Source organism: Phallusia mammillata, chromosome 1, assembly GCF_965637545.1.
Source record: "Phallusia mammillata chromosome 1, kaPhaMamm4.hap1.1, whole genome shotgun sequence".
Classification (NCBI taxonomy): domain Eukaryota; kingdom Metazoa; phylum Chordata; class Ascidiacea; order Phlebobranchia; family Ascidiidae; genus Phallusia; species Phallusia mammillata.
In genome coordinates this window covers 14,162,728-14,190,427 of record NC_137252.1, presented here as the reverse complement: position 1 = coordinate 14,190,427, position 27,700 = coordinate 14,162,728, and the positions used below count along the sequence as shown (strand labels likewise).

General features: G+C 37.3%; 1 protein-coding gene across 2 annotated transcripts; it reads right to left on the bottom strand.

Moving 5' to 3' along the window:
* Window positions 1–27,700, bottom strand: LOC145219925 (uncharacterized). Of its 2 annotated transcripts, none has more exons than XM_080087224.1 (22): window positions 26,574–27,700; window positions 25,958–25,992; window positions 25,708–25,768; window positions 25,489–25,606; window positions 24,073–24,759; window positions 23,680–23,771; window positions 22,669–22,822; window positions 22,203–22,379; window positions 21,930–21,971; window positions 21,257–21,346; window positions 18,548–18,702; window positions 16,633–16,714; window positions 14,804–14,922; window positions 14,282–14,366; window positions 11,837–11,943; window positions 11,062–11,171; window positions 10,596–10,754; window positions 9,477–9,579; window positions 8,490–8,595; window positions 7,965–8,075; window positions 7,172–7,303; window positions 1–1,378 (listed from the first exon to the last, which is right to left on the bottom strand). In XM_080087224.1, exons 1-22 carry the CDS (start codon window positions 26,633–26,635, stop codon window positions 1,283–1,285), a joined length of 2,883 nt encoding a protein of 960 aa, XP_079943350.1. In that variant the 5' UTR covers window positions 26,636–27,700; the 3' UTR covers window positions 1–1,282. The 2 variants fall into 2 exon arrangements, with proteins under 2 accessions (XP_079943350.1, XP_079943357.1); XM_080087231.1 differs by having other exon boundaries at window positions 24,106–24,759.

Genomic DNA, 27,700 nt, shown 5'->3' with positions numbered 1-27,700 from the left:
TTCGTGGCAAAACTGGTTTAATGGTGACGGAAACGAAAGTTAAAGCACGATCTGGAGCCGCAAGAAAACTTAAATATGATAACTTATATTTAAGAACAAAAAAGATACACAGAAAACAACAAAGTGGAACTGAAGTAACATGGCGACAGTGAATGACAATATCACTGTACAAAGTCCTATCGCAAAATATATGTTGGGTTAGTGCAAAAAAAATTAATGTCAGGTGTCTGCATTGGTAATAATAAAGTATTGCATAAGTTAAGCTGTATCTTAAGTTAAGAAGTTAAGAAACATGATTTTGAAGTATAAAAAACAATACAGAAACTATGTGTGAAAATTGTCAATGAAGGCACCTATTAAAAATCTACTGGGTAGACTTGTGTGGGAATAAAATAAGCGCAGTGTTAAATACTCTACATTAACGTACTAAAGCAGTACCTTACAAAGAAGCGGAATTAAGTTTTGAAAAAAAAATTGTCGTTATTGTAAGTCTCTTTTAATCGATGTTAACACAGTTTTCGAATTTAAATCAGTCAAATTTTCACAAAAAAATTGAAAACAAGCCATTGTCCATTTAACTAACATATTTTAGGTGTGTTTATTATAGATTTGTAGTCACATGCATATTAAGTGAATTCAGGTGCATTGCCACATTTCAAGTCAAAAAAATCACAACTTAAATCTCAGTAATTTTGGGTCACCATAACAATATGAAGCAAAACAGTTTGGTCAGGTTGTCGGTTGTGCAAGAAATAATAAAACAAAAGAAATTCGGTAAGATTTGGTCAGGTAATATCTTTAAGTTTTCGCACCAATATGCACCAAAATGCTCAGAAACTAAACCAGCTACCAGCTCTACGTGTTAAACCTAATTAATATTTCTACATGCATAAGCAAACTAACACACGCGTATCGGTTGGGGCGTTAAATAGATAAAATAGAATATCACAAGATTTTCAGAAGTTCATTGTAGTTTTGCACAAACATAATGCGTTTTATTGCATTGCTGTAACGCTATTGCATCACATTTGGCCAAATCTTACATTTTGGTAATTCAATACAATTTTAGCATTTAACGTTCAAAACGGCAGTACGTGGGACGGACTCTCATAAACAAATAATTTTACCCATAAAAATCTATTTAGGGCACATAGATAAAGAGACATGGTAATCTCAAATGGTAAGAAACGGAACCTTTTTCGCTCATATCATCACAATACGGCGTCGTCCTTGTCAGAAGGAGGCTGTTACGTAATACGTCTGACGTCACACTTCCCATTTTCTATGAGCCAACCATGCGACTGCTCGTGGCCTTGGAAAAGGAGAACATTTTCTGAGCCGTTTCGTCCTTATACTGCTGGGCAACTTTCTTTTTGTTCTGCGTTAAACGATACGTGAGGTTGGAAATAAACTAAGCAATAGAGTGTTACTTACTAAGATTACAAATAAACTAACATTACACAACTTTTATATAATACTTCTACATCTTATATGGAGCATGGGGTGACAAAATATTCAAGATTTTATAATGTTGGTCAGAAAGTTTTCCTTTGGTAATGAAACAAGAAATTTCTTTTCACAGCAAATACACTTTCTTTACCGATTTTGCTATTGTACAAATATAATATACGAACACGCTTTCAGTTGTTTGTGGAGTTTGCGGAACAAATAAAATAATTATTCATTCTTAAGATATAATAGCGGCACAATAATGGATTTAAAGAAAAAGCCTTAATAGCCCCAACAAATAAATAAAAAACACTTGATGGCCACAGAATATGCACTGTCTTGAACCGATACGTCTCACAGATCTGTGCTTCGAAGCACAATGGTGAACCAAACCACTTAGAAAGCGTAGTTCAAAGCTAATATCGTAGGTAAAACAACAAACAGGTTTTTAAACGAAGACAGAAAAGTCCTGCCCGCGTTGTGCATCAATGGACATGTTAAAGATTGGCCAACAACAGGTAAAGGCCACAAAATCAACACACCGTAAAATTGTTTCAGTAAACTTCGACATGGTCACTTATCCTGCACTATTTATTATCTTGCTATCAAAAGCGTGGACGAATGCATAAAAGAGTGGGCCCCAGAGTGGGTGAATTTCTCGCATATTGCCATACATAAGCATCAATTCAATGCACTTGAATGGTTTCATGATGTAGCCTATGAAGCGGTAGAGCGATTTATAAAATGTATTTAAAATGCCGAGTCAAAAAGATACATATATTGGCGTGTAAACAGATGGAAATTATTTTAGGTGGGGCTGTTTATTAATCAAAGTGACATAGAGGCTTACAAATTTACCCCACACAAAATTTTGTGCAGGCCATTCGGGTACAAACCGTCGCATAGTTTATAATTATGCGTTGTTCGTAAAATCCCATTTCTTTAAAATTTGCTGCAACGCAACAAAGAAAATCGAATGCTTCACAAATATTAGCGTTCTAACGCTTCAAGCAAAATCAAATGCAACAACAACTTTTTGACACGCTTATGAGGAGAAGATTTGGAGGAGAAGTAGAAACAGGTAAGAACATTTAATATTCACGGAGCAAACAGTTACCACAATGGACTTTAAACAAATACACACAGAGTTTAAGCAATTAGAAGTAGTATGAAGATTCATGACCTGTGGAAAGACAAAATGAAAACCAGATTGAGAAGGATGTCATCTTGATAACGCTTGCACGTTCGCTTTTTAATTTTCTAAAAGGGGCAAACCTTTTTTCGGACAGAAACGAAAGAATTTGCCGAGTTTCGAATGTAAATTCCTCACGAAAACTCGTCCCCAGTAAGACAATACCACAACACGTAGGCATGCCAACCCGGTCAAGTGCGGCAAAATGGTCTTAGGTGATGGTTCTAATACTTCTCTACCCTTTTTAAGCAACGATATCCGGAAAAGGCGAATTTAACAAAAGAAATAAAAGCACAACTGCATGTTGAGAAATAAAAGCACAATCAAAACCTGATATTCGACCGAAATAGTTAGTCGTTCCCAACCGGAAAGGAATTCCTGCCAAGAAATGAATTTTAAAACTTGAGAGGAGGAAATTACCTTAATTTTTACATTTGACTTGTAGATAAACACTTAAGCTCTGGGAACATGACTTGTGAAGTTGATAAAATACCCAATTTTAAATGATCTTTGTATGGTTTAGTTAGCATCTGAAAATGTTTCAATCGTTAAGGGAGGAATTGGTCAAAAAGGGTTGGACACCACTGGAATATGCAGTTGTTAAGAAGGACCAACCAATTTACGCAAAGAACAACAAAAACTATATTTTTGAATAAATGCTGAATATATTGCTGTTACCAACTTTTCAAAATCCAGTTAATGGTTGCGGTGAAAACCTCTGCGGCCGAACGGTGTGGGTGCATTTACCGCTTGAATAACTTGCATTGTGTTAGGGATTCTTTAGCGGTGAAAAATCAGTCGAGCATTGCGTGCACTTAGGGGTAAAATGGTAACAACAGGAAAACGAGTTTGTCCACTATAAGGCTTTAAAGCCGCTTGAGGAAAACTGAACAGGGTAATGCACATCACGTTTAAACTGTACAAATTAAGTGCCAATTTTATCTTCAAATGCAAATTGTAGCATGTTTTTTTTCCTAATGCCTCTTTATAATGTAACTACATTTCCATCTGCGCGGCATTTAAATTTAGATAGGAGTTCAGCATATGGTTTTACCCCAGTACTTGAAAAGTTTACAAAAAGACCTGTAGGGTCCTCATTACCGTAATCTAAATAGAAAGTTGGCCTCTCCAATAACACCCCTGAAAGTGAGTCTTTGTGTTGATGTGTTATCTCAGCGAAAGAGGAATACATAGCATTGTATTTCCAAATCACGTTACCGCTACCAATATATCATCTTGTTAATAAAGGTTAGAGCTTTTCTCACTGCCACAGTTACGTGCACGGCCATTTCATTAAAGGGCTGTGGCTTCACACACAAGTACATGTTAAAAGACAAATTAGCCTCAACCATTTTAACTGATATTTTTACATGTTTTTAAAGCTCAATATTTAGCCCTGGTTTGTTGTTACGTTAAAAAGTCCATGTAAAAAGTTCAAGCTTCGATTATATACGATTGGCTTCATTTTGAATATTTGTTTATAAACTAACAAGAAAGTTAGTAAAATCTTAAAATTGTGGAATGATCACCAAAACGGGTTTGTGTTTCGAAACATGCGACCAAAAACACATGTTCACTTCTTTCCTGGGAAAACCACGTAAGGCCGCAATCTCGCGTGAGTTTGGGCCAAAACAATAAGGAAAACTTTAGTTTCGTCTTCCAGCGGGCATCGTGTGTCACCGGTTTTAACCACAGTCGAGGCAAGGTTCCAGTGTTCTGAACTAAAGCGTGAAAGGGTGGGTGGGATTATTCCGGCATACAACTTGCAATCTTCTGTCAACTTTTCTCCGTGTGATATGGGTGGACAAAAATGTCGTGTGGTTGAGATTCATGGCACAACAAAATGATTTGACGATTCGACGCGCAGCACGGTGACGATCACACTATGACGTAAGAATCCAGCAGAGCGTAAAATATTCAGGTGTAAACAAGTGTTTGGTTTCCTTCGGAAAGTCATTGTGGATCGTTTTACTTTTTTAACACAGTGTGTGAATATTTTGTAGTGTGAAGCAGATACCTGTGTTAAATCAGACCTAACTGGGTAAGCGTTTTCCCACAGTTCGTTAAATTGGGTTGAATATACAACGCAGTTAATCGCTGCTTCCAATTAAAACTGTAATGAGAAATGAGACGATTTGTTTTAATTTAATTAAATGCACCAAGCATATCAATCTAAAAAGGTTTACAAATCCACGGTTACCAAGCAACTAAAAGCGAGGACATTTTAGTTGTATCGTTATGGTCACAAATTTCAACATCGGGGAGCATAAGAGAGGTTTAACACTTTTCGCGAGTCTGACTCACAATGGTCATCAGGGACACGTAGCCCTTTGGCGTTCATCGGACGTTACCGTTCAACGAAGCGACTATTCCCAACTGGATGGTGGCCGACTGACAATGGAACGATTGTGACCCAACTAAGCGACTAAGGAACGAAGGAAACGAGAAAGGGCTTGGAAAAACACGGGATACGTATTTGGGTGGGGCAGTGCGTCAAAGTGGTTCAGCGTCGAAAATAAAAATAGACGCACCGACGCGTTTGGTGTACTCGGGGTTTCAAAAGGAAATTATACGCGTGATACATGATGTAGGAATTGTGACCCTATATGACGTACTTGTGAAAATTACACAAGTTTAAACCATCAGGAGAAAATCCAGTTCGCAGTAATACAACTCTTTTTTTGCTGCTGGTACCAAAAAACATTTCTATAAAAACACTATACTGATACGTACTAACCACTAAAAGCTTTCGTACAGATTGTTGTGCACCAAAACAACTATCACATGACACAGTCACCGTCAGTCCACTACACGACAAAAATCGCCAACGAAATACGATATCACATTTAAAGAGTGTACAAATTGCCCAAGTGCTTTTATCCATCATTAGGAGATACGGCTTTCTGGGTTAAACTCACGTTATAAGTTTAACTAACACATTATGGGTTTGAAATCAACTTACACGCAAAATTAAAAATGGTGTAGCTGGGGTTGTTTCTCAAATCTATGATGTGAATCAATACAGTCGTATACGCTTTGGTTTAAACATGTGACGCAATAAATTAGTCCCAAGCTTTTTTGGCGAATCCCCCCTTAATATGCTACATAGTAGATGCTCAACTATACAAAGATCATTTAAAATTAGATATTTTGCCAACTTCACAAGTCATGTTCCCAGAGCTTAAGTGCCTATCTACAAATCAAATGTAAAAGTTAAAGTAAATTCCTCCCAAAGGTTTTTAAATTCATTTCACCCAGATTGAGAACCACAGCACTAATTATTTCGGTCGAATATCCAGTTTTGCTTAGGATTCAGCTTCGACTCTATTTTGTTTTTATTCCGGGTGAACACGAACATTTTTATCGTTTAAAATCAATATGTACTTGAAGTTAACTGATCAATCTAAACGTAACGAATTACTTGGGTGTTCCTTTAAAACGCGATTAAGTTGCAAAAGGTTGTGTTTTTTTATACATACAAAAAAGATTGTATTGGAGTGTTTAAGACAAGTTTACTTCCACTACTAACATCCGATTCGTTGTGAAGCACCCATTAGGACATGTCTTTTATGCTTGGACATATACAACGTTTGGTATCGGTACGGATTTTTAACGGATTTGGTGCAGTACTAGTTCGAACTACATAAAAAACTTCGCTGGAAAAGCACCGTTATGCTTCACTGCATGACTTTTTTCCAGGCTTCCATTGTGGCCCTAGATGGCCTAGAAGAAATGCACATACCCGCGAAACAACACAATGGGAGTTAAAAAGAGTCAAAAACACCGAAAAGAGATACCTTGTGTTTGCATCTAACACAAACGCCTTGTCATGGTCTAACTTTGGTTTTGGCGTTTTTTGGGTTCACACACTTGCGTCAGTAATCACATGCCGGCACGTGACTAAGCAATCCGTTACTAAATACAACACCAAATCCGCACTAATCCAAGGTAGTTATAATTTTGGGTTCTCGCGGTCTCGTTTTAGCTGCATGTGCATCCAAGTAAATCGATGCTAAAAGATCTATAACGGTCGCTTACATACTAACCACAATATGAATAGTATTTTTGATCTATTAAGTTAAGTTAGTGCCGATTTTACAAGAGAGCCAAATCTATATTTTGGCAGCAGCGAAGCACATCTATTTTATTTTAGAAAAAAATATCTCCAAAACCCAAAGCATTCTTTTTTCACACCTTGTATGAACGAAACTGCAAGTAAAAACTATGCTCCGATACGTGAAAAATGATGAAAAGTCTTAAGTCTAATCACAAATGGATTCTTTTTTGTCCGAAAATATCTGAAATGTTAGATTTACTCTAAGGCGACGCCAAGCGGAAAGGAAGGAGTCACAAAACAACTGGTTTCGCAAACACTCGATCTATATCATTTTTTCTTCAGTTAAGAAAGCTGAGGCAACTTTAGTGTAGAGTCTTACAGAAATTTAACAAGTTTTCGTGTCGTAACGTTTTACAGCAAAAAGTAAAGTTTCGTGTTTTGAAAGAAAACCAGAAAAGTGAAAGGTATCTTACTTTTTTCTTTTTGCCGATCGGTCCCTTGGGAATTGATGGAAGCTTGGAGAGCATTGATTCGAGAGAAGGTGCTTTGGAAAGTTTGTTCGGTTGTTGCATGCTTCTTCCACGAGGAGGAAGAGCAGGTGGGACCTTTCGAATATTTGCACATAGAGCGCCGTTTCAGACACACGTGGTATACTATGATGTTTCATACCACTAACACTACATACAATTATACATATAACCCATAATAAGTTTTTTAGTTGCAGTGTATACAGCCTTATAAGGATGACGAGCCAGCCTGCACAACACACCGCCGTAAAAATTGACATCAGAGTGTTTCACTCCGATTGCGTACATTTTCCGCTCGTTGTCACACCAGAAAACTCGGACAAATGATAAAGTACAGTTACAGTTTGTCCGTCAGTGAACATGTAGCGTTCAGGTAGCTACGATGGTGATTTAAGACTTTAGCGTTATGTAAAACATCTGGTTTTGCAACAATAGTCTTTATTTTTCGTGTGCACTTTTTCAAGCTTTTATTGCCAACTGTACATTTGGTTTAATCAGTTGTAAAGGGCTCAACTGGAAATAATAATTTTTAGCTTTTGGTTTTATTTCAGTTTAGTATTTGTGTGCATATTTGACAAAACCGGGTATTAATTTGCGCAAGGCCCAAACAAAGTTAAGACCCAAAAAAGAATCCTAAATAACTACAGATTAGGTTCTTTCAATCATTTGATTCCATAATACACTGCACGAGTCAATCCCATATTACACAATTCAAGTAAAACGTTTTTTTGTAGCTTACATCAGCCCCACGGGGTAAAGTTGGAACTCCGCCAACTCCTTCATAAACATCCACTTCACAAGGGATGATATCCGGGGACGAAAGATCTTCACTTGATGAACTAACGTCAACCTAAAAAAATAACTACGTTCATGCCTAGTCATCTTTCGGCACAAAAGTACTGCGTACAGCTTTAGTGTTCAAAATCTAAGCGTGGTTTGGTGATTGTTAAAAAACACGAACTAAGTTAAATGACATAGACTTTTTAGCAGTTAGCTGAATTTGATTCTGAAAACTACAGCTCGTTCCTTATTCGAATGTCAAAACCGAGACACATTTTAGTTAAACGCCACGTTTGGATTCAAAGTTTTTTTTCAAAAAAAGCCGAGATTAGGCCTAAAAGCTAGCGGATTTACTACACAAATCTGACGGTGTTTAAAGTCAGGCTGGAAATAAGCCCAAGATCGCCCCGCATTACAACTCTATATTACGTCATGCATGAGTGACGTCATATGTGTTGGGTCACCACATAACAACAAGATTTACCTTTGCAAGTTCTCGACCAATGTCATCAATTTTGCTCTTGACACTTTCATAGATCTTTTCTTCTTCTTTCAAAGTGGCGATAGAACTTGTTTGAGAACGTAAACTCCTGGTTGATTGAAATATACGTAAGCGTAAGTTGAAAAGGCCATGTTAGCCATTTATAGTGCAGAAAAGTGGTTTAAAACTGTGGTAAGAAGGTCTTCCAGGTGGTATACAAGGTTACTATAGTTAATAGGGATGCGCCGAGCCGAGCCAGAACCCGAGTACTCGGTACCGAGCATCGCTGTTTTTGATGCTCGGTGCTCGGCCGAGCAGTTGCAAGAACTGACCCGAGCATTAAATTTGCATATTCATGCCTTGCTAGCATACGTAACTAGTGTTCGAAAGGGTGTCTATGAACAAAAACGAATCATTTTTCAAATGTATTAGATGGTGGAAAAACGTGTACTTCTGGGGCCTGTACAGCTTAATACACCGCTGGTGACGTAAAAGACCTTGTAGAGCTAATACGTAGAAAGGGGATTTTTGTGACGTCATAATGCACCGAGCGTGCTCGGCCGAGCACCGAGCATTAACGTGAGATGCTCGGTGCTCGACCAAACAGAACGTTTGCAGTTTTGGCACATCCCTAATAGCTAACACGGCAAAAAAAGAACTTGTAACTTCTATGCAACGCAATGTGCATTTTTGTGTCACATTTTCAATGTCAAGTCGCTTTTTTTGTTCTGTACATTATTTATGGATCTTCCAATTGCCTTGTATTAAATTCTATTTTTGGAGTTATTAGTTTTGACTTTCCACCTTGAGCTGATAATTCTCAAGGAGTTGTCAGTTCAGACTATGTTTTGATTTGTGGATATTTTCCGCAAGTAGGTGATACGCAAGCCCTGTACGATACCTCCAAACGATAGTTGCGTTAAAAAAGTATGATAAATCACGATTGTAAAGACAGCTCTCTTTAACGATGGATTAAATTTTCATACTCACATGCCACGAAACAAGAGTTGCTTATGTGCGTTGGTCACTTCACGTGCATAGTCAATTTCTCCTTCCAAAGCCAGTTTAGCTGCCGACTGACTAGCATAGGCACCTGTACGTATGTAAAGAAATATGTAAAAACACACGACAAACATCCGCTAGGTGGCCCACAGAGCCGGATTTTGCTTGTGGGATAAGAAATGACAATAAATTCCTAAATTGCATTGATCTGTGTAGCTTTGGTATCAATAACCGACACTTGGACTTTAAGTGATTTAATCCAGTGTCAGAATATAACAGTTTCTAATTTACCAAACGTGCAAAGGCATAAATACGAACAATTGTACCGAAAGCCCCTTTATACAAAGCTTTAAGTTGAAAGTATGATAAGAAAATGTCTTGCAAACATAATCCTTAATAGTTACAAGCGCAAAGTTGTAACAAACGGGTCAAATGCAAGAAAGCTACTCAAAACTTCTGCACTATGCACTGAGAAGTGAGGAATTGTATTGAAGTTTAAGAAAGACTTTTCATGAAGAGCAAACACTGACTTCTCGAACAATGTGTGTAGAGACATGTGCAGGATCGAAAAAGTCAATATTTAACATGACAAATCTAGTCGAATATTAACGATAATTGTTTGACTATTTCTAGTTTAAACAAACTTTCCGAAACATTGTCTCGCGATGCGAGGATCATCAAATGACTTTCTGTGATAAATTTTGTACAACTTGCGGTGGTATTTTATTCTTAAACGACTTGACTTTAGCCGAGTAGGAAAGCATTTTAATTAAACAATAGATCTTTTGATCTTTGAAATTTGTCAAATCTTATCCCGACTGTACGCGTAATTTGACATATATATATATATACCACAAATGTACGGCATTTATATTTCGGCACTTTTGATTAACTATACACCATTTTTTGAATAAGCATTTTTTCATTTTTCTTCTTGAATAATTTGAGTCTAATTTACTGTAGAAATATGGATGTACAAATCAGTGAAATCACCTCAAATGCCCCGCATTATATTTCATTGACTATGCACCAAGTCTTGTTCAATTATTCCTTTACATGCTTGTGTAATGTTAGTACGATGACTTAAGAGAGTCAGACCATATTTACCTACAACTCCCAAGTTCATCTCGGATTCAGCAAGCTCGCGATTTTCCGTCACCGGTCGCATCTGGGTGATGACGCGCAAACAAACACTGCCATCTGGCGGACGGTACATGATTTTCAGTTGGAAGGGCGCCTCTTGCGGCGGAGTTACGTTCGCAAATTCTGTTGAAAATAATTAAGATATTTCAAAATTGACTTTAATATTTTAAGAAACAAGTGGATTAAATACAACGGAAATTTGAAAAGGTTTAACTTTTGTTATTAAAATAGTTAAGTTTTTTTGTCTTACGAAAAAAACTTACGATTTCAATGAAAAAGCACAGCTGTCTTTCTTGTACAAAAAAGTACTAAGGAAATGCTTCAAGTGTCAAATGAATTGGTAGGCGTGAGTAAAATATTTGGGGGGGGGCAAGCTAATAGTTCAACCTTAACATTAGAAAATCGTTAGTTCGTCCCATATTTTACAAACCTCCATCTCGTTTGATGCCATATCGAAACGAAGTCTCAGAATCGTTTGTGATATTTCCCACAAAGTTGCCTACGTTGCTCCCGACAACTCCTTCCGTTGAACTGAAATACCTGAGGTAAAATAAACACACCTTCAACGACAGTTAACTCAAAAACATACAAGCAGTAAATAACTGCGCCTTAAGCCAACAATTTGTATTTGCCAGTGGTTACTTTGGTTAACAAAACACATATAGGTATAGGCGTTTTCTAAGAGTCTAAGCCGTTGTAGTTGCTTTAAAACTGATATGTGATATGCTGGAAGAACGTGTCAAGGACTATGAGAGAACAACTTATTGCCTTTAAATGACAAACGGGTGACTAGTTTTTATTCTTGGGACTTATATTTTGCAACTAACCCAAGGTATACATTTTGTAATTTGCCCAACCCCATTATAGCTTGCTTGGTGGAGTGTGCGTAGTTTTTGCCACATTTTTTATTTTACAGAACACAGTTTTACATATTTTGGATAGGTAATTGAAAAACACAGAAAGTGCCATTTACTAACTCTAGGCTACATCCGGAATCAACCAATACAATTGAACTACTTCTGTTGCTCTGCGATATACATCACAGCATTGGGCGCTGGAGCAAAGGAGGCAATTATCTTGGTAAATTGATACTACGGAACTACTGTGACATTACATTAAAAAATGACAATCTGTCGTTCAACCAGGCTTTTTTATACTCTGCAGACAACTAGAAACGCAGAAATTGTAAAAAGTTGCAGGCTTACAGTTGCTTGTGTGTGACGAGGTCAATTGATACGTTAGTGGCCAGCACAGTGTCCGAAAGAATATCATGGAACTCTTCAGATATGTTGTTGGCTTCTACGATGCTAACCTTAAACACAACAAACATAAATCTTTTTTATCATATTTTTCCCATTGAAATTCATCTCGCAGTCGCAGGGAAGGAAGAGTTTCTGTTTGCACAATACCGCATTGTTCACATAATACAATCCACAACAATGTGTTCTATGAGGGAACAAACCCGCTACAGATTTAATAAAGGGGGTAAAAAACGCTTTCGATTTAAAAGACAATATTCGTGGTTTCGTATGTACTAGGGTTTATCTCCCGGGAATCCCGGACAATTTTAGCAAATTGAATGCTTTTTTAGTTGCACTCTTCAACCAGAGGTGCGACATCCACTGGGTTTCCGTGAATTAAAGTGTTCACCGAGGTTTCTTGCAACAATTCAAACAGGAATGATAAATAGTTCTGCTGTTGCGAACATTATAACAGTGTTAGAACCCACGTTATAGAATCCAGTTAGTCAAATTCGCGCTATAGCTCTCCAGTTGGTAAAAATCTGGCAATTTGTAAAATTCCAAGACGGCGGTGTGGTTATAGCGCCATCGACGTGTGTCACAAGGTTGTGGGTTCTAATCCTATCTCAGTAGCTGGAACCTGATGGGTTGAACTAAATTGGACTTACCAACTGACTAATTTGAAAACTGATTTCAACTTAAAAAAATATTCAATTAACTTAGGCTGCTCTACGGTGGCCTTCTGAACATATTGCATTGATGCTTTGCCGGCCCACTAGAAATAAAAATGAAACAAACAAACTAATATAAAAATTTAACAAAAATCGAATAAAATCCCGGGATATCCCGGCATTGAGGTTGTTTTTGTCCCGGAATCCCGGGATAAGCCAAAGTGGCAAATTTGAGAAACCCTAGTATGTACAACCTACAATTAGGAAATTGGAACACGAAGCTTGTGAAAGCAAGCCCAAAGTTTCCATATAGCAGGGGTTCTTAACCAGGGGTGCGAGAACTGTTCCTAGGGGGTGCGGGGATGCTCAATCATTAAGGTTGGTTAGGTCTATTCTATATAAATACAAAAACCCAGGGGGGTTCGAAACTTGGTTGGTGATTTGAAAGGGGTGCAGCAAGGAAAAAGGTTAAGAACCACTGCCATATAGGATCACACACTTTGGGCGTTTTATGGTAAGTGATAAAAGCTTGCAAATAAAAACTGCATAATTAAAACTTAATATCGTAACTAGAAATAGAAAATATTATATATATATATCATCTAACTGGTATATTCGGTTACCACAAAACCACGGGATAAAACATAATATATACCGCAGGTTTGCAAAGTTTTTCTCCGCTCTAAAAAGACTGGTGTTATGGCGGTTTGAAATGTTTTAGAAAGCGTTACTGGAAACATACGAAGCGTGATTCCATCCGATGTGGATGTCAGAGGATCAGTGTAGTACATAGGATACGTGTGGTGTGTTGGGTTGACTGCATAGCGCAGGTGTCAAAAGTGACAATGCAGGAAATGCCGTTTTCACGCACCTCTAGCCACCGTGTAGCGGTTTTAATGTTTACGCAATATACGGAAAACCAGGTTGTCATGTATTTCGTCTACATGGAGCTTAAATGATGTCTAACATGCTGCATTCAAATTTGATCCTTGGGTTTTATGCTACAACGAGATAGGTATCCTTTCATAAATTCAATGTGTGTGTCGTTTGTTTGTGTTCAGGCACACAATAAACCGTATTATTTCTCAGAATTTTGGGGTAGGTAATGTTGCAAAGTCAACAGGTGGTAAACTTTGTAATAAGAAAACAGATAATTCATCAAAAGATTCCTCAAAAATTTGAATTTTAATGTCCAGAAAACAATGACCCATGCAATCTTCAATGACATGCTCTCTTACACAGCCACTCTTGCAGGGTATTGAATCGAATAAGTTTGTGTACAACTGCACAAAGAGACCATAAGAGCGCTATGTCTAAATTAGAAGTAAAAGCAACGCTCTCTACGGCTCATTCACATTACAAGCTTGTTTCTACGGAAAATTTAATCAAATTGTGACTGAAATCAAGTCAACCACCATAAGCCTTTCAATACAAGCCAATGATGTGTTTTGTTGAATTTGTAACAGCCCACTTAGCATGAAATGAACGCAGAAATATGGAACTAAGACATACATAGGTCTACGAAGCTTTTCACCATAGAACAAAACAAACATACTGACACATTATTTACACTGGCTTGTCACAGTCTAGGAGTGCAGAATATTATACTTGACCACAGGTTGTTTTTACAAGCCAAAAATAATTGCACGCGAAGCAACCGTTCCGCTTTGCGAACCATTTAGCTAGGCAGACCAGTCTAACTATTCGCGGTATGTCAAAATGACGTTGGCTGACCTACCTTTCCCGAAGTCTTTTGGGCGACTTTACCGAGTTCAACAAGTCGACAGTCAGTTCCCGCGATGCTTAGAATTGAGACAATCACCCTGCACGAACAAATCACAGTAGTTAGTTGAAAATGTGTCAGGTGCTTTACTAATCTAACTCCCCAAACAACAGTTGTTGATCTACTGTAATATGATAATCCAGATGCACCGTAAGCGACATGCCAATAAAGTTGTTCTATGTGTTACGAATTATAATGCAATAGTACAATAATATGTTTTGGGCCAAGCACAAAACGTGACGGTTTTGCATCACCACGTCAAATCCGTGGTAGGACCCCTTATGCAAGCAAAAATGAAACTAAATCGGTAATGAGAAAGGAGGTAGTTTTTGCAAACAGATTTTTTTGCACTGGCATGTTTGCGCAAGCTCACAGGCGTTGTAACCTTGGTGTGCCTTAGTTTGACGCATACTTTTCATGAGGGCTTTAGTAGTCTGCAATCCTTTAACAGTTTAACATATGAAGTCATTTACACACCCAGACATGGAAGCCATCTCAGTGGTTTGTTTGTAGAAATGGTGACATAACTCATAATCGCTTTCCGTCTCCAAACTTCCCACACCAACGTTTGCTCTTCCGTCGGTACAAACAATAACCTAAACACAAACCAGTGTAAAACACTAACAAACCATACTCGCTTGAATACGATCTTCATAAAAGAATACAAGACATGCCTTTTAAGCAGCAAATAGTTTTAGGAGGTTATACATTATAAAGGTTGACAGCTGAGGCCAAAATAGTATCTACTGGACAAATTTTAGAAACTTTGCCTGGTGATTGCCATTATCAAGCTAGTAAGTAAACTTGAACTGCAACATGTTTAAGTTCAAAGCGACACAAGCTCGTCTTTACTTTAACGCCACTTGGACTTGTTACAAATATCAAGACCAACTTGGTCGGTCTTTTACAACAAACATTTAATAGTAGTGGACTAAATTAATACAATCTTGCTTAAAAAGTCAATATTTCCTATTTAGGATAGAAACACTATACAAGGACTTGAAGAGTAATTAAAATCAAAAACATAAGTGCCAAAGAACTTGTGTATGAAGAATACATTCGTATTTATGTTGTTTATATAAGTAACTTAAGTATACAGGTCTATAACATAGTCATCAACTGCAAGAGAGCACGTCTCGAAACTAAATGGACATAAACAAATTTAACAAGTAATATAATGGAGTACTTCAATCTGCACAGATCCTTATACTACTGTCGATGTGTTGTTTTAGTCATTACGTAATGTGTAATTGCTACGTAATATGGCGAGAATAAAGTATCGACAGCGAAAGCAATAACTCTGCTTCCCCCAGACGCACGTTCATCGAGTTTCCCTGAAATTTGATCATCACTTTACGGATGTTGGCACCAACTATACATTGAAAAATGGCTTCCTCCTCATTATTAATGCTTTAATGCAGAGGTGGGCAACCTGCGGCTTTTCAAATCTGTTGGCAAACGAGTCTTAACCATTATATATTTTTGAGCACATTAATGCGCTCGATGCTATTTTTCTGCGACCAGGCAATATGTAGCTATAGAATTAAATGCGAATTTCACTTGTAGTTAAGCATATTTGGTAAGCAACGAAGAAAAATCACCTTGTGTTATACACAGGTGCGGACCGCAATTTTGGCTATTGCATTTGGCCCCACAGTAACAAAGGTAACCCACCCCTGCTCTAATGAATGAGTGAAACCTTTCTTTCGTTCCAAGTTTATTGACTTCCCGCGTTGTTTGGTTTTACTTTATTCGTTGAGCTAAAGGTTTTTCAAATCATCTTTGGTTGGTTCTGACAACAAACGTTCGGATATGGGCTGTAGTTAAACGATTTATCCAAGAAGTGCAGAAATATCCATGATTTTTATATACCTTATGGTTCCATTTAGTATTGAGGTTTTTTTACAAGTAATGTCCAAAATAGCAACATAAAAAAATAATTTTGCTTGAAAAACTTATTCATCATAAAACTAACAGTTCCGTACATAGAGGCCCCAGGAATCAACTGGATTTAGTATTTGCGCAGTTTCGAGTTATTTTTGGAAACACTTCGACGACACACTTGCGCGGACCGTAATCACGGGATTGTCGTGATGCGTGTTTGAAAACAAGGTCACATGAGAGTTGTAGAACGAGTGCGTCATCGTTTAACAGAAAATAGTTACCGCACCACAAAGGTAACAATACTTGATAATAGGACACAATGAGTTTGGGTGCTAAGGGATTTGCTGTTTTTGTTGCTACGACAACTGATGCTTGTTTTTGAAGCAATAGTTTCTAAATTTCGATGATAACTGCATAGTTACCTGTGACCCGGGCTTCTGTGACGCGAGAGCCGTTGACAACAATAAAGCCGGACCGAGTGCAGTTACACCTCCCTCCTTCAGGCTGTTAACAAACAAACATTGCTATACAACTTGAATAATACTTACAAGAGCATTTAATAGATCCAACCGTTTTTTTTTTCTCTATTATTTCTGACCGAAGGCGACGAGTTAGTCAAGTTGGTGTAATAATACTAGAAGGGTGGCTTAGCACATATTGCCCTTGCATATACACTATAACCTATTTTAAAACATAAATATATTTCCTATTCTTATTTTGTATTGGGTCCCATATTAGTCACCGTCTTTTATAACTTTAGTCGTTTCTGCAGGCAAAAACTCATGGGTCCCCACACATGCAAAGTTGTAGATAATGCATTTCAAGAGATAACCATGCAAAAGTCGGGTGTTGTAAGGTAAAACACAGTGATCGGCACTGGGCTTAAATAATAATACTATGTAGAATACAAACTATAAAATTAGATTCACCCCAGATATTGGTTAAAGTATGTCCTATTTAACGTTTTAAAAAAACTGACCCATTTTAGGGGGCTAGTAGGGCAACTAATTGGGTTCGACACACAAACTAAAAAATATATAAAAACCACAATGACTCAATCAATAGTACTGCAAAATTTCAGCCCAATCCGCCAATGTTTAAAATTTCGACCACTAGAGGTGTTTTGAGCAACAACCGTTACTGTTTCTGACGTCATAGGGCTGTTAACAAGCCCCTAACTGCCATGGCACAAAAACGACCACCAAGAAACCCACCAACGAGCAACAAACAACTGGTTGCCCTTGTAACACTATTGCTCCAAATAAATCTTTCGTTTGTGGTGCCCAGTAACATACAAATACGTTTTACACTTTAGGGGCTTGTGGGGTAAATGTTAGGACTACAGGGTTGAACACAACAATTGACACCTATAAATGGCATACTATACAAGAAATCCAAATTTCAGCCAATTCTGACACTGTTTAAAAACTCACCCATTTTAGGGGGCAAGCGGGGTAAATACTGGGGTTATCAACAAAAACAAAGTGGGATGCACATCTACATGAATATATCTACCATCTGTGTAAATTTCAGCCAAATCCATCAAACATTTGATTGAAAAACGAGTCGGACAAACTTTGGGTAAAAACACCCATTTTAGGGGGCGAGCGGGGTAAATACTGGGGTTATCAACAAAAACAAAGTGGGATGCACATCTACATAACTATATCTCCCATTTGTGTAAATTTCAGCCAAATCCATCAAACATTTGATGGAAAAACGAGTCGGACAAACTTTGGGGAGAAAAAAAAGGAAGAAAACAAAAGAAAAAAAACAAAAACAATTTGAGTAAAATCAATATGTGTCCCCTTCAGGGAAGGGGACCCATAATTAGTCAAGTGGAACGCTTGGAAAGTATTTTTGCAAAAGTCGCTTCAACGCTACCATTGCAAAGTAACGAATCCAAACATTTACCTTGCCAAACAGGGTTTGAAAATAAAAAAAGGTATTTTGTCGATTTGATTTAAACAAGTAATAGCAAAATTTGTGTTCGCGGAAAAACAAACCATATTTGTTCTATCACATAATAATAGATATATTTGTCCAAACTGTTTTAGAACTGAACACTGACTGTATAGAATTCAGTTGAGTTTATTTCGCTCCGTAAATGATTGTTGTAACACAAATGCCTAAAAATCGCCTTGTCGGAAATAGGTGCGCAACGTTGAGACGTTATAAAGCGTGACAAATTACAGGCCACAATTGAGGTAAAAGTAAAAATGACAAACGCGCTGCAGCTACATCTAAACGTGTTTGCACCAAGATTCTGTTTAGCAACTCGCTGCGCAAAAGCCGCATTTGAAACGGGCTCAAGCTATCACAGTGCAAACAACTTACTTGGAAACAGCGTTGTCGAGCTGTCCCTTGGACTTGGAGATTGGGCTGGGAAGGGGAGCGGTGGAGCCGACATAATGTAAATAGTCGAAATCAAATAGCTGCATATCGTCAAGCTTTAAGTGCTGACTTGGCGATCCGTCACCTAACATTTGAACCTGAAGTAGATTAATAAATAGATAAACGTAGCAAGTTAAAGTTGCATCTAAATATTGACAATTAAAGGTTTGTTTATACAGACGAATCCGGTTAATCGCATCATCGATTTGCTATGTAAACAGCACACGCCGTTTACAAAAGTGCTCATTTTCACTTCCCCAGCTGAAACAAAGTTGCAGTGACGCTCAACTATGGCAACGGAGCAGTATTTCCTCTCTTTTGTTGCCGGGAATTGAAAAAATTGCTGCTCTCAGCGCAATACATGACGTCATGCTTCCTAACTGTCGTGGCTATGGTGCAATCGCCTAAATGTGTTAAAGAAACAGTAGAAACGCACACACACACTCTTAACTGGCGCACACGCCACAGTTCGTTAGATTTGTGCTTTCTCTTGCAGTCAGGTTTATTTGAAAAGATATGTTACATCGCATCGTAGCTAAGCGGCCCAACATTTAAATTTGGGAACTTCCCTATGAAGACGGTTTATGACGTTTTAGTCTTGTTTTAGTCTTGCCAGGCCTCTCGCCTAATATACACGTAAAATGGCCTGTTGTTTCTAACCTATTTCGTTTTCTAGTTCAAACCAACGCGTTAAGCGGCAAAGTGCTAGGTGCATATTTGTAAGCAAGCCCAAATCCGAAAGTACACGACCGAAACCGGGTCAAACTTACAACTTTGGCACATTCTACAGCGCAAGGGCACTAAGGCGAGCTGCATCAGTTTCTATTATAACCCGTTATCCAATTGACAAAAAGAATATTTGATTTTAGCAAAACTTTAACGACTCAGATTGTGGCGCTACTTTCTAGCTTACTCAGCAAAACTGCAGCTGCAAGATTAGCGTGACTGTCACGTGATCAACGTGTGATCGTTGCTTCAAAAATTTAAAGCAGCAACAAATACTACAGGAATAAATGCCTTTCTTAATCGGTGTTTTACCTGATAAGTTGCGCAAGGTCACGAACAGAAGACAAAATATGGCAATCATTGGCACGTTACCAACTACGTGAATCTAAACAACATGGTGTGATTATTTGCGATCTAACATTTTTTACAACCATTACGTGTTTGGCGGGTCCTGAACAATATAACAGAAAACATTTTTAAACAGTTGTTTTACATTTAACATTGTTTAAATTTCAATACAGTTTAACACTTCGAATTTGGTGCAGTTCGCACTTAGTAAGAAATTACAATCAGCGTCTTTGACGGAACACCAGTTTCGTAATTTTAACACGTTGAACTCTTTATTTAAACGCTTGATTTAAACTATTGGCGATTAGATAAGGCAATAAAAAAAGGTACACTGAACGCCGATTTAATCTCCTAATAACTTTTCCAAAATATTTTATGGTCGGAGACGTGTCATTTTCAACGTTATTGGTGTGGAATGCAAAAATACATCTACGTCTTTTTCGCGTACATTACCTCCGGACGATTTTCTTAACAAACGATGGGCGACGGTTTGGGATTTTTAATTGTGATGCAATTAAACGGATTATGCGATTAACCGGTATGCGATTAACCGGATTCGTCTGTACTACTTTAGGATTTGCAGTTTTTACAACTTTTTTCAGACAATGCATTGCCTGCATAGGCGCCGAGTAGGCAGTGGCGGGGCGGCGCCGCGAGTGCGTTTTCGAAGCACGGTGGCGGCCACCGTGGAAATTTTGGTTAGTTTGATAGCGGTATCGCACGAAACATCGCAAAATGTGAAGAAAATCAGGAACGATTTTGCATTTAAACAAGTGTGCTGGCGAAAAAGCAATAAAACGTGCCTTAAAACTGCAACCCTATAAAGTTCACGGAACCCCTGTAAGGGTTGTACGGAACCCAAGGGTTCCGCAGAACCCCGGTTGAAGGGCAGTGCACTGCTCTACAGCAACGTGTTTCAAAATAATGTTATTTTAAACCAGTGGTTCCCAACCTTCCATGGACCGTGGCCCCCTAAAAGTGTCATTTTTGCCTCGTGGCCCCCTTCATGTAACCTTGTAAGTCCTGTGGCCCCCTTAAAATGTAAATGGCAAACTCGTGTGGAAATTGGATACTAATATCGGCTTTAAACGCAGGTCGAATAGAGTAAATAAGGGTCCGCATTCGTAAAAAGCCTGAATATAGACAAATAGTATGCAAAATAGTTGATTAAATTAGGGAAATTTTAGTGGGTGTTTCTGGTAAATCTACACCTGTGGCCCCCCTGAACATAGCTCGTGACCCCCCTGGGGGGCCATGGGCCCTGGTTGGGAACCACTGTTTTAAACATTCCCTTATTAATGATTTTGACGAACGTTGCATTTTATTGGAACTTTGTTAGGCTTTGAGTTTGAGCTGTTGTGGTTGCACGCATTAGTGACGTCACATGGAGTGACGTCATATTTATTGCCTGCATACTGCATGCGATTGTCAGACAATATTTTACACATTACTAAAATAAGGACGTATTCAAATTAGTGTTTTTGTCATTTAAAATGTGCCTTTCGAAAACTGTACCTATCAGCTATATTATAAGAATGTGTAAAAATGTGGTTTAAAATCACATATATGTTTACTTACTACATCACTGAATGTGACCAAAGCCACCCTTGCCCCGGGGTTTGATGTAGAAATTCTGTTTAGCTGCTCATGAATGGCTTGCTGTACACCCTTTGTTAGAATACAAACCACACAATAAGGCTTTCAAAAATGCTTGATCACATTTAATCAAAACTTCATTGGTAATGTCTGGTAGCATAGCAACCAACAGTTTAAAAAAAAAGGTTTTGCATAAGTTCAACCTGTGGCAATAAATCTACTAGTCATGTATTAATTACATATTCGTCATTACCGTAGTCTTGATTTTAATCTGTCAGCCTGTCAGTTTGATTACCGGGAAATTTAATGGCACACCAATACATTATTCAGATAGCTGCGGCATCAACAAGCAGCAGAAAAAAAACACATCTTTTGATAGAAATATCAATACAAATTCAATTTAACACTTAACTAATTCAATTTAACACTTTACTAAAAAAAACTAATGGATAAAGATAAACACAGAAATCTGTTCAAATTCCTTAAAATAAAGCTATTGGCCAACTTTTGTAGCAAACATTTAAAAACAGATGAGGTAGGCTTGGAAAAGCAACACAACAAACGGAAAGAGTTGGTTCATGATAAAATGATATTATGGTTTTATTTTCAATTTGGAACAGAATACCTACAAAAACACACAAAGTTGTTATCTAACCTGTAGTCTTGAAACGAACAAATTACCGGAAGGTGATTCAACCTGAAACATGATGGTTGTATGGATTAGAATCAGTTTACTAAGTAACATGATGTTTTTGTACATATTTCATGGGAAGCCCTTTTTGACAAAGTTTAACCATTGTAAAGTACACTTAAAACCAGTGGTTCTCAACCTTATACTGATCAGGTACCACCTGTCAACTTTTTTCTGAAATACCTGTGTGAACCCACCAAACGTGACAGCAGTTAAATTATTACAGTACATTCCCACCTTTGATGTGACACACATGCTTCCTGACGTGTCAATGCATAAAACCACGAGTGAATCATTGTTGCCCAGGGTTTGCATTGGTGGTTGTAAAACATACGTAACATCGCTAGCAAATCTTTCAGGTATCTGAGGACAGGGAGAGAAGTTCTTGCTGCCACAAAACTTGCAAATCCATTCCTGCAGTGAAAAAATGTTGATTAATTAATTGTTTTGTGACTGCATGTCATGAAAGTTGCATCCCCAATAAAAAGTCATAATACACAAAGCGTTCATATCAATTTTTTATCATCATTTCTTGGTAGATTTAGCTGCACAGTAAACATTTTACAATACTTAAAGCCATACTTGGTAATTTAGAAATAAAGTTACCAAAAAAGAATTTCCAAATTACTTGACTAATTTTGGAATATATTTAAAGGTTAATATATAATTTTTTAAGGTAATTGGTGAAGAATAAACGATGTACCTCACTAGCATTAACATTAGAAGCTGTACATGTTGCACATTGCACAGGAGGAGCATAACACATCTGACTTCCATTTTTTTCTCCTATGATGCCAAGCTTAATGCATACCACATTTGTATCAGCTGAAGAGTAAACTGACTCCATTGAGTTTGTCCTGTAAAAAAGGGAAAAATAACCGAAAAAAATGGAAAAATATTTTGATTCTGTACAATATTTATGATTTTTAACCTAATACTATGTGGCAGTCATGAGCGCGCCTAAACAATGAGAAGTTGTAAGAAAAACACAAAGAGCTTAACGCTTGCTGTACATGTGCTTAAAGTGAAATAAGTGACTTCTAATGAATGAAACACATGTCTAAAATGCAAAAATATTGTTGGGTTAGCAGCATAGCTCTTTTATAATAGCTACCACCCCAAAGATTTTAAGTGGGGTGACGCACGACCTCTGCCACTACAGTAAATTGACACCTAAGGTGGCAGTGGAAAGTAAACATACTCTTGTTTAAACTCTAACAAAATGGTCAGCTAAGATGAACATACATTCATACTGGGATCAGATCTAAAGCATTCATGCAGAACAGCGATCACAGGCCTGGTGCACTAATAAAATAGTATTTCATTCAATTTTAGCCCATTTATTACACAGATGTCACAGTTTGTATAAGAATAGCTTTTGTGTGATACTATTTTTGTCTGGATGTGATAGCATCTAATTCCATTTTTATGTAGGACAAGAAAAAAAAACACAATAGTTATATGTTTTATGTATTGTTTAATTTGTGAGTTTTTCCTTTATAGAACATTGAAAACAAAATGGTTCAGATAAAAAGGATTCTATTTTGATAAAGATTAAAAAACTGTATAAGCAACAAGCAATGGCCATTATAACAGACAGGGATGTAGTAACTGGTAACTACTAACCACCGCACAGAATGAAATGTGGAAGTCTTAAATTTAAAAGCCGAGTTGCTGGCCGAAACTTATACATGCGCTGAAAACATCATTGTACCTATGTAATGGCGATGGACTTGCTCTTTGTTGATCTCTTCTTATCATACTTGCAGTCAAACGAGGGGCTGTTGGCAAGACTTGTAACAAACCCTGCAGTTGATTTAAATTGTTTAGTAGCTGAAGTATTGGTGCAACGCACCACATGCATTGTGCTATTGAGTCAAACTATTTTCACACACACTTGGCACACCAATTAATCACAAAAGTATGTGAATAAAATACTAAGTTATGCCAAAGTCACAAAGTGAGTGAAAAATCAATTAAAAACCTAAAAGTTAGGCATTAGCAGCAATAGTTAAAAACACACAGTGAAATTACAGTAAAACACACAAAAAACCATACTTGTGTATTTCCAAAAACTAAACACACAAATTGGTTTTGTGCAACATACCGATTCACCATCAGGTTGCAAATTAGTATCTACCGAATCTGAATTAGAGCCACTGCCATTCACAACCAAAGCTGAAGAGCGTAATTGATCTTTCAAGAACTCCGCATCTCGCCTTACCAATGTATGACTTAATTGAGGGGCTGATGGAACAATAGATGGCTGTGCTAAATGGCTGTTGCTGTCTTCATCAGCCGAAGGCAACATTGGGTATAGTCTCTCAAGACTGGTTTGCTGAAATTCATGGTAGGGGTTTGGTACAGCGACTTTATGAGTGTTAGCTGTAGGCATAGCGTCCCAAGCTACTTCCTCTGGTACATTTGAAGTCTGTTTGGTCGTTACGGTTTGTTTCAAGTCACCACCAGCAACTGGCTGTGTAAAGTTGGCAAAGTTGACATCAGGCTGTGGAGTCTTTCGCTTGATGGAAGATGGTGGGGGCCTCAGCATTGGAATGCTGGCTGTTGGGGCACCTTTATTTGCTGTATGGGGTACATAAATAGGCTCCTTCTTAGATACAGTTTTTTTAGCTTGGGAAGTAGGGCTGCTTGGAACATGTGGGAGAGTTGTTCTTGGTGGCAAAGGGGGTCCACTCCCACTCTTATTCTCACCCATTTCAACAGCATCATACTCATGAAACACTGGTTGTAATTTGCTGTTACTTTCAAGTTCCTTTTCTCTTACCTCCAGGGCCTGATAAAAGACAAATTTGTTTGCTTGAAATTTTAGAAAAAGCTTAGAAACATAAAACACACATTTTTGCCATAACAGTTATTGTCCATGAAAGTTTTTGTTACATGAATTGTAATTTCGAAACTAACCAACTTTCTAGGTTGAACAGGAAAACATACACAGTAACTTAAAAATCAATAAAAGACATTAATTTTGCCAAAAAAGACATCTTTAAGAAAACAAAATATGGTGGCAGAATTCATGTATTTGACATCTAATCCTGAAGTTCTGTTGATATGGTGCTGCAGTAACATGATCAGTGATATTTGATTACATTAAACTGGTCAGCATGTTTGCTTAGGGTCTTTACACAATGAAGAGACACAGGATTTCTCTCAGGGAAATTCCCTATGAGCAAACACCACCATAAACTGCAACATGTTTTTTAAAGTACACAGTGCCGCAAGTAGTTAAAAATTGTTGACACGATACTCAGACAAATAAAAATGTTTACATTCCCATTTTCATAAATTGATTTATTTTTTAAAGGAGGCTTTTGTCAAGACATGCAACACATTCCACTATGTTTAATTAAAAATTGAAAACACATCATCATAATAGACTAAATTGTTAGGGATTTAGTGCCGAAGCAAACTTTTTATAGCTATCCAGGCCTAATATCATAGCTAGCTATGTGTACCACATGGTAAAATGCCAACGTAAAATATATATATACATGTACAATTTCACCTTTCGAAGTTTGTCAGACAAGGACTGTGTTCTGTATATTGCTGGTTTCTCTGGTACTTTAGGCTTTGTTGGGGGTGCTAAAGCTTCTTCTGGGAGTTGTGGCAATTCCTTATTTTGCCTAAAATTAACCAACAGACATTAAAAATGTATGAGTTAATGCTGGATCAGACTAACATAACGAACATGAAGTTTTCTACTTGGCAAAACAAAAACACTTACCATGATTGGGCTTTTCTGTCAATGGACTCATATATGGGATCCTGAACTTCATTTTGTGTTCCTGTCAAGAACACCAAAGCACTGTTTTCAAAACAAAATTTCTCGGAAAAAAATAAGATATATATATGTGATGTTAAATTACACATTTGGTTAAGATTTAGGTATTTAGTATCTAATGACACCCACATTCCCTATCAATATGAGTAATAACCAACAACAAAAAAGTTTAACAAAAAAAACTGAAAGTTACCATGCTGGGTAGTTGATGTGATTTCTTTGGGAACACTGCAAAATAATGTGGCTTCTTGTTACAAAATTTACTTTGGTATTTGTGAACATGTTTTAAAAACAGTGAAACTGTTCAAATAAAAAGTTTCTGAAGCATTTTAAGTAAGATCAATAAGGATATCTTTATATCTACTCATATTTATATATATAGACTGAAACTTTAAATTCAGATAACTACACTTTTTGCGGTAAGGAATTTTGCACACCCTTTTATGTCTTTTTTGTTTTGTATCTCTGTCATAAATAATGTACTGTTGTCATAAGACAGGGGTCGGCAACCCCTGGCACGCGAGGTGGTTTTTCATGGCACGCCAACCGATTTGCCTGTTTATATTGGAGTAACATTTTAACCTGTTACACTGCTTGTTCATAGTTTTTATCATGCCATTGTTGTAAAATTCAGCCTTACATGTACAAAACACTCTGCTTTCTTTTAATTATTGTTATCTGCTGGCACGAACCACTATTATTTAGAAAAACGTTGGCACGCGAAACCATTACCACAATGAAATAACAAATTGGCACGCATCGCCTAAAAGGTTGCCGACCCCTGTCATAAGAAGTAACATGAACTCTACCTGGAGTAATATGTTTTATCATCACTGGACCCAGCAAAAACATGACTAGATCCAAAGTCCATTATTGTTGGGTTATCCAAATCCAAACTACCCAAAGATTATTTACTGCTATTTAGAAAAACATCTAGATTTTACAAACTCGTTAAGCATCTAGATTTCAAAAACATAAAAAATTTCTGACCCAAAAGGCTTGAAATTACCAATGATTTTAATAGCAGAAAATAATCAAACTCTAAACCCATGTCACAAAAAATATCCTAAATTTTTAAGGTTATTGCTATCCTGGGAATATTTTTAAATTCAAAATTTTCACAACATACATAAAGCAAACAATAACAGATAGCAACAGCTTAAAAAATGTCACATATCATTTAATCTCAATTCAATCTACTTTTTGTGTTGGCTTTGTCAATCAGTAATTTAATGGTTGTCAAGTTTAATAGGCTCAGTCTTTTGGAGAAAAAATTCTAAAAATTTACATTTCACGCTAAATACAGTGTTACCACAACGCAGTTGCCTCGTGGACAAGTCGAAAAAATGAAATGCTCAACCAACTGCTCATAAACTAAAAATTCACAGTCAAACAGTATAACAACCTGACACATTCGTCCCTGGTCAGTGGTTATACATTTTGTTTCACTGACAATTATTTTGTCAACGGTACACTAAAACTTAAAAGCGGACCGTTGCAGTTAAACAAAAGGCAAACACAACAAAAAAACAGGACAAACGTGCCTCGGCGTCCCTTGTTGACGTGCTATCCACAACGCCACCTAGCGGTCCTATTTTATCCAAACATGCATTTTCTTTTATCCAACAATTTTGAAGGATGTGAAGAATATGTTTTCAAAAAATGCAATGCGTAACAAAAGGTTACAGAGGAAATGTCTATTTTTTAGACATCTAACTACTGGCTGTGTTGCACACATTAGTTTCAGAACCAACGTCATGAAGGGCGGACAGGAATTAAACATGTTTTTGAAAAGCTTATGGTAACTTGTCTATTTCAGAAAATCATTTGTTTCTGAGGCCTTTCTTATGTTTGCGTCTGTGCCTTGGCAGTATTACAGAAAAATAAATATCTGGGCTCACTGCTAAACGATGTAATTTAGGTATGTTACATCAAT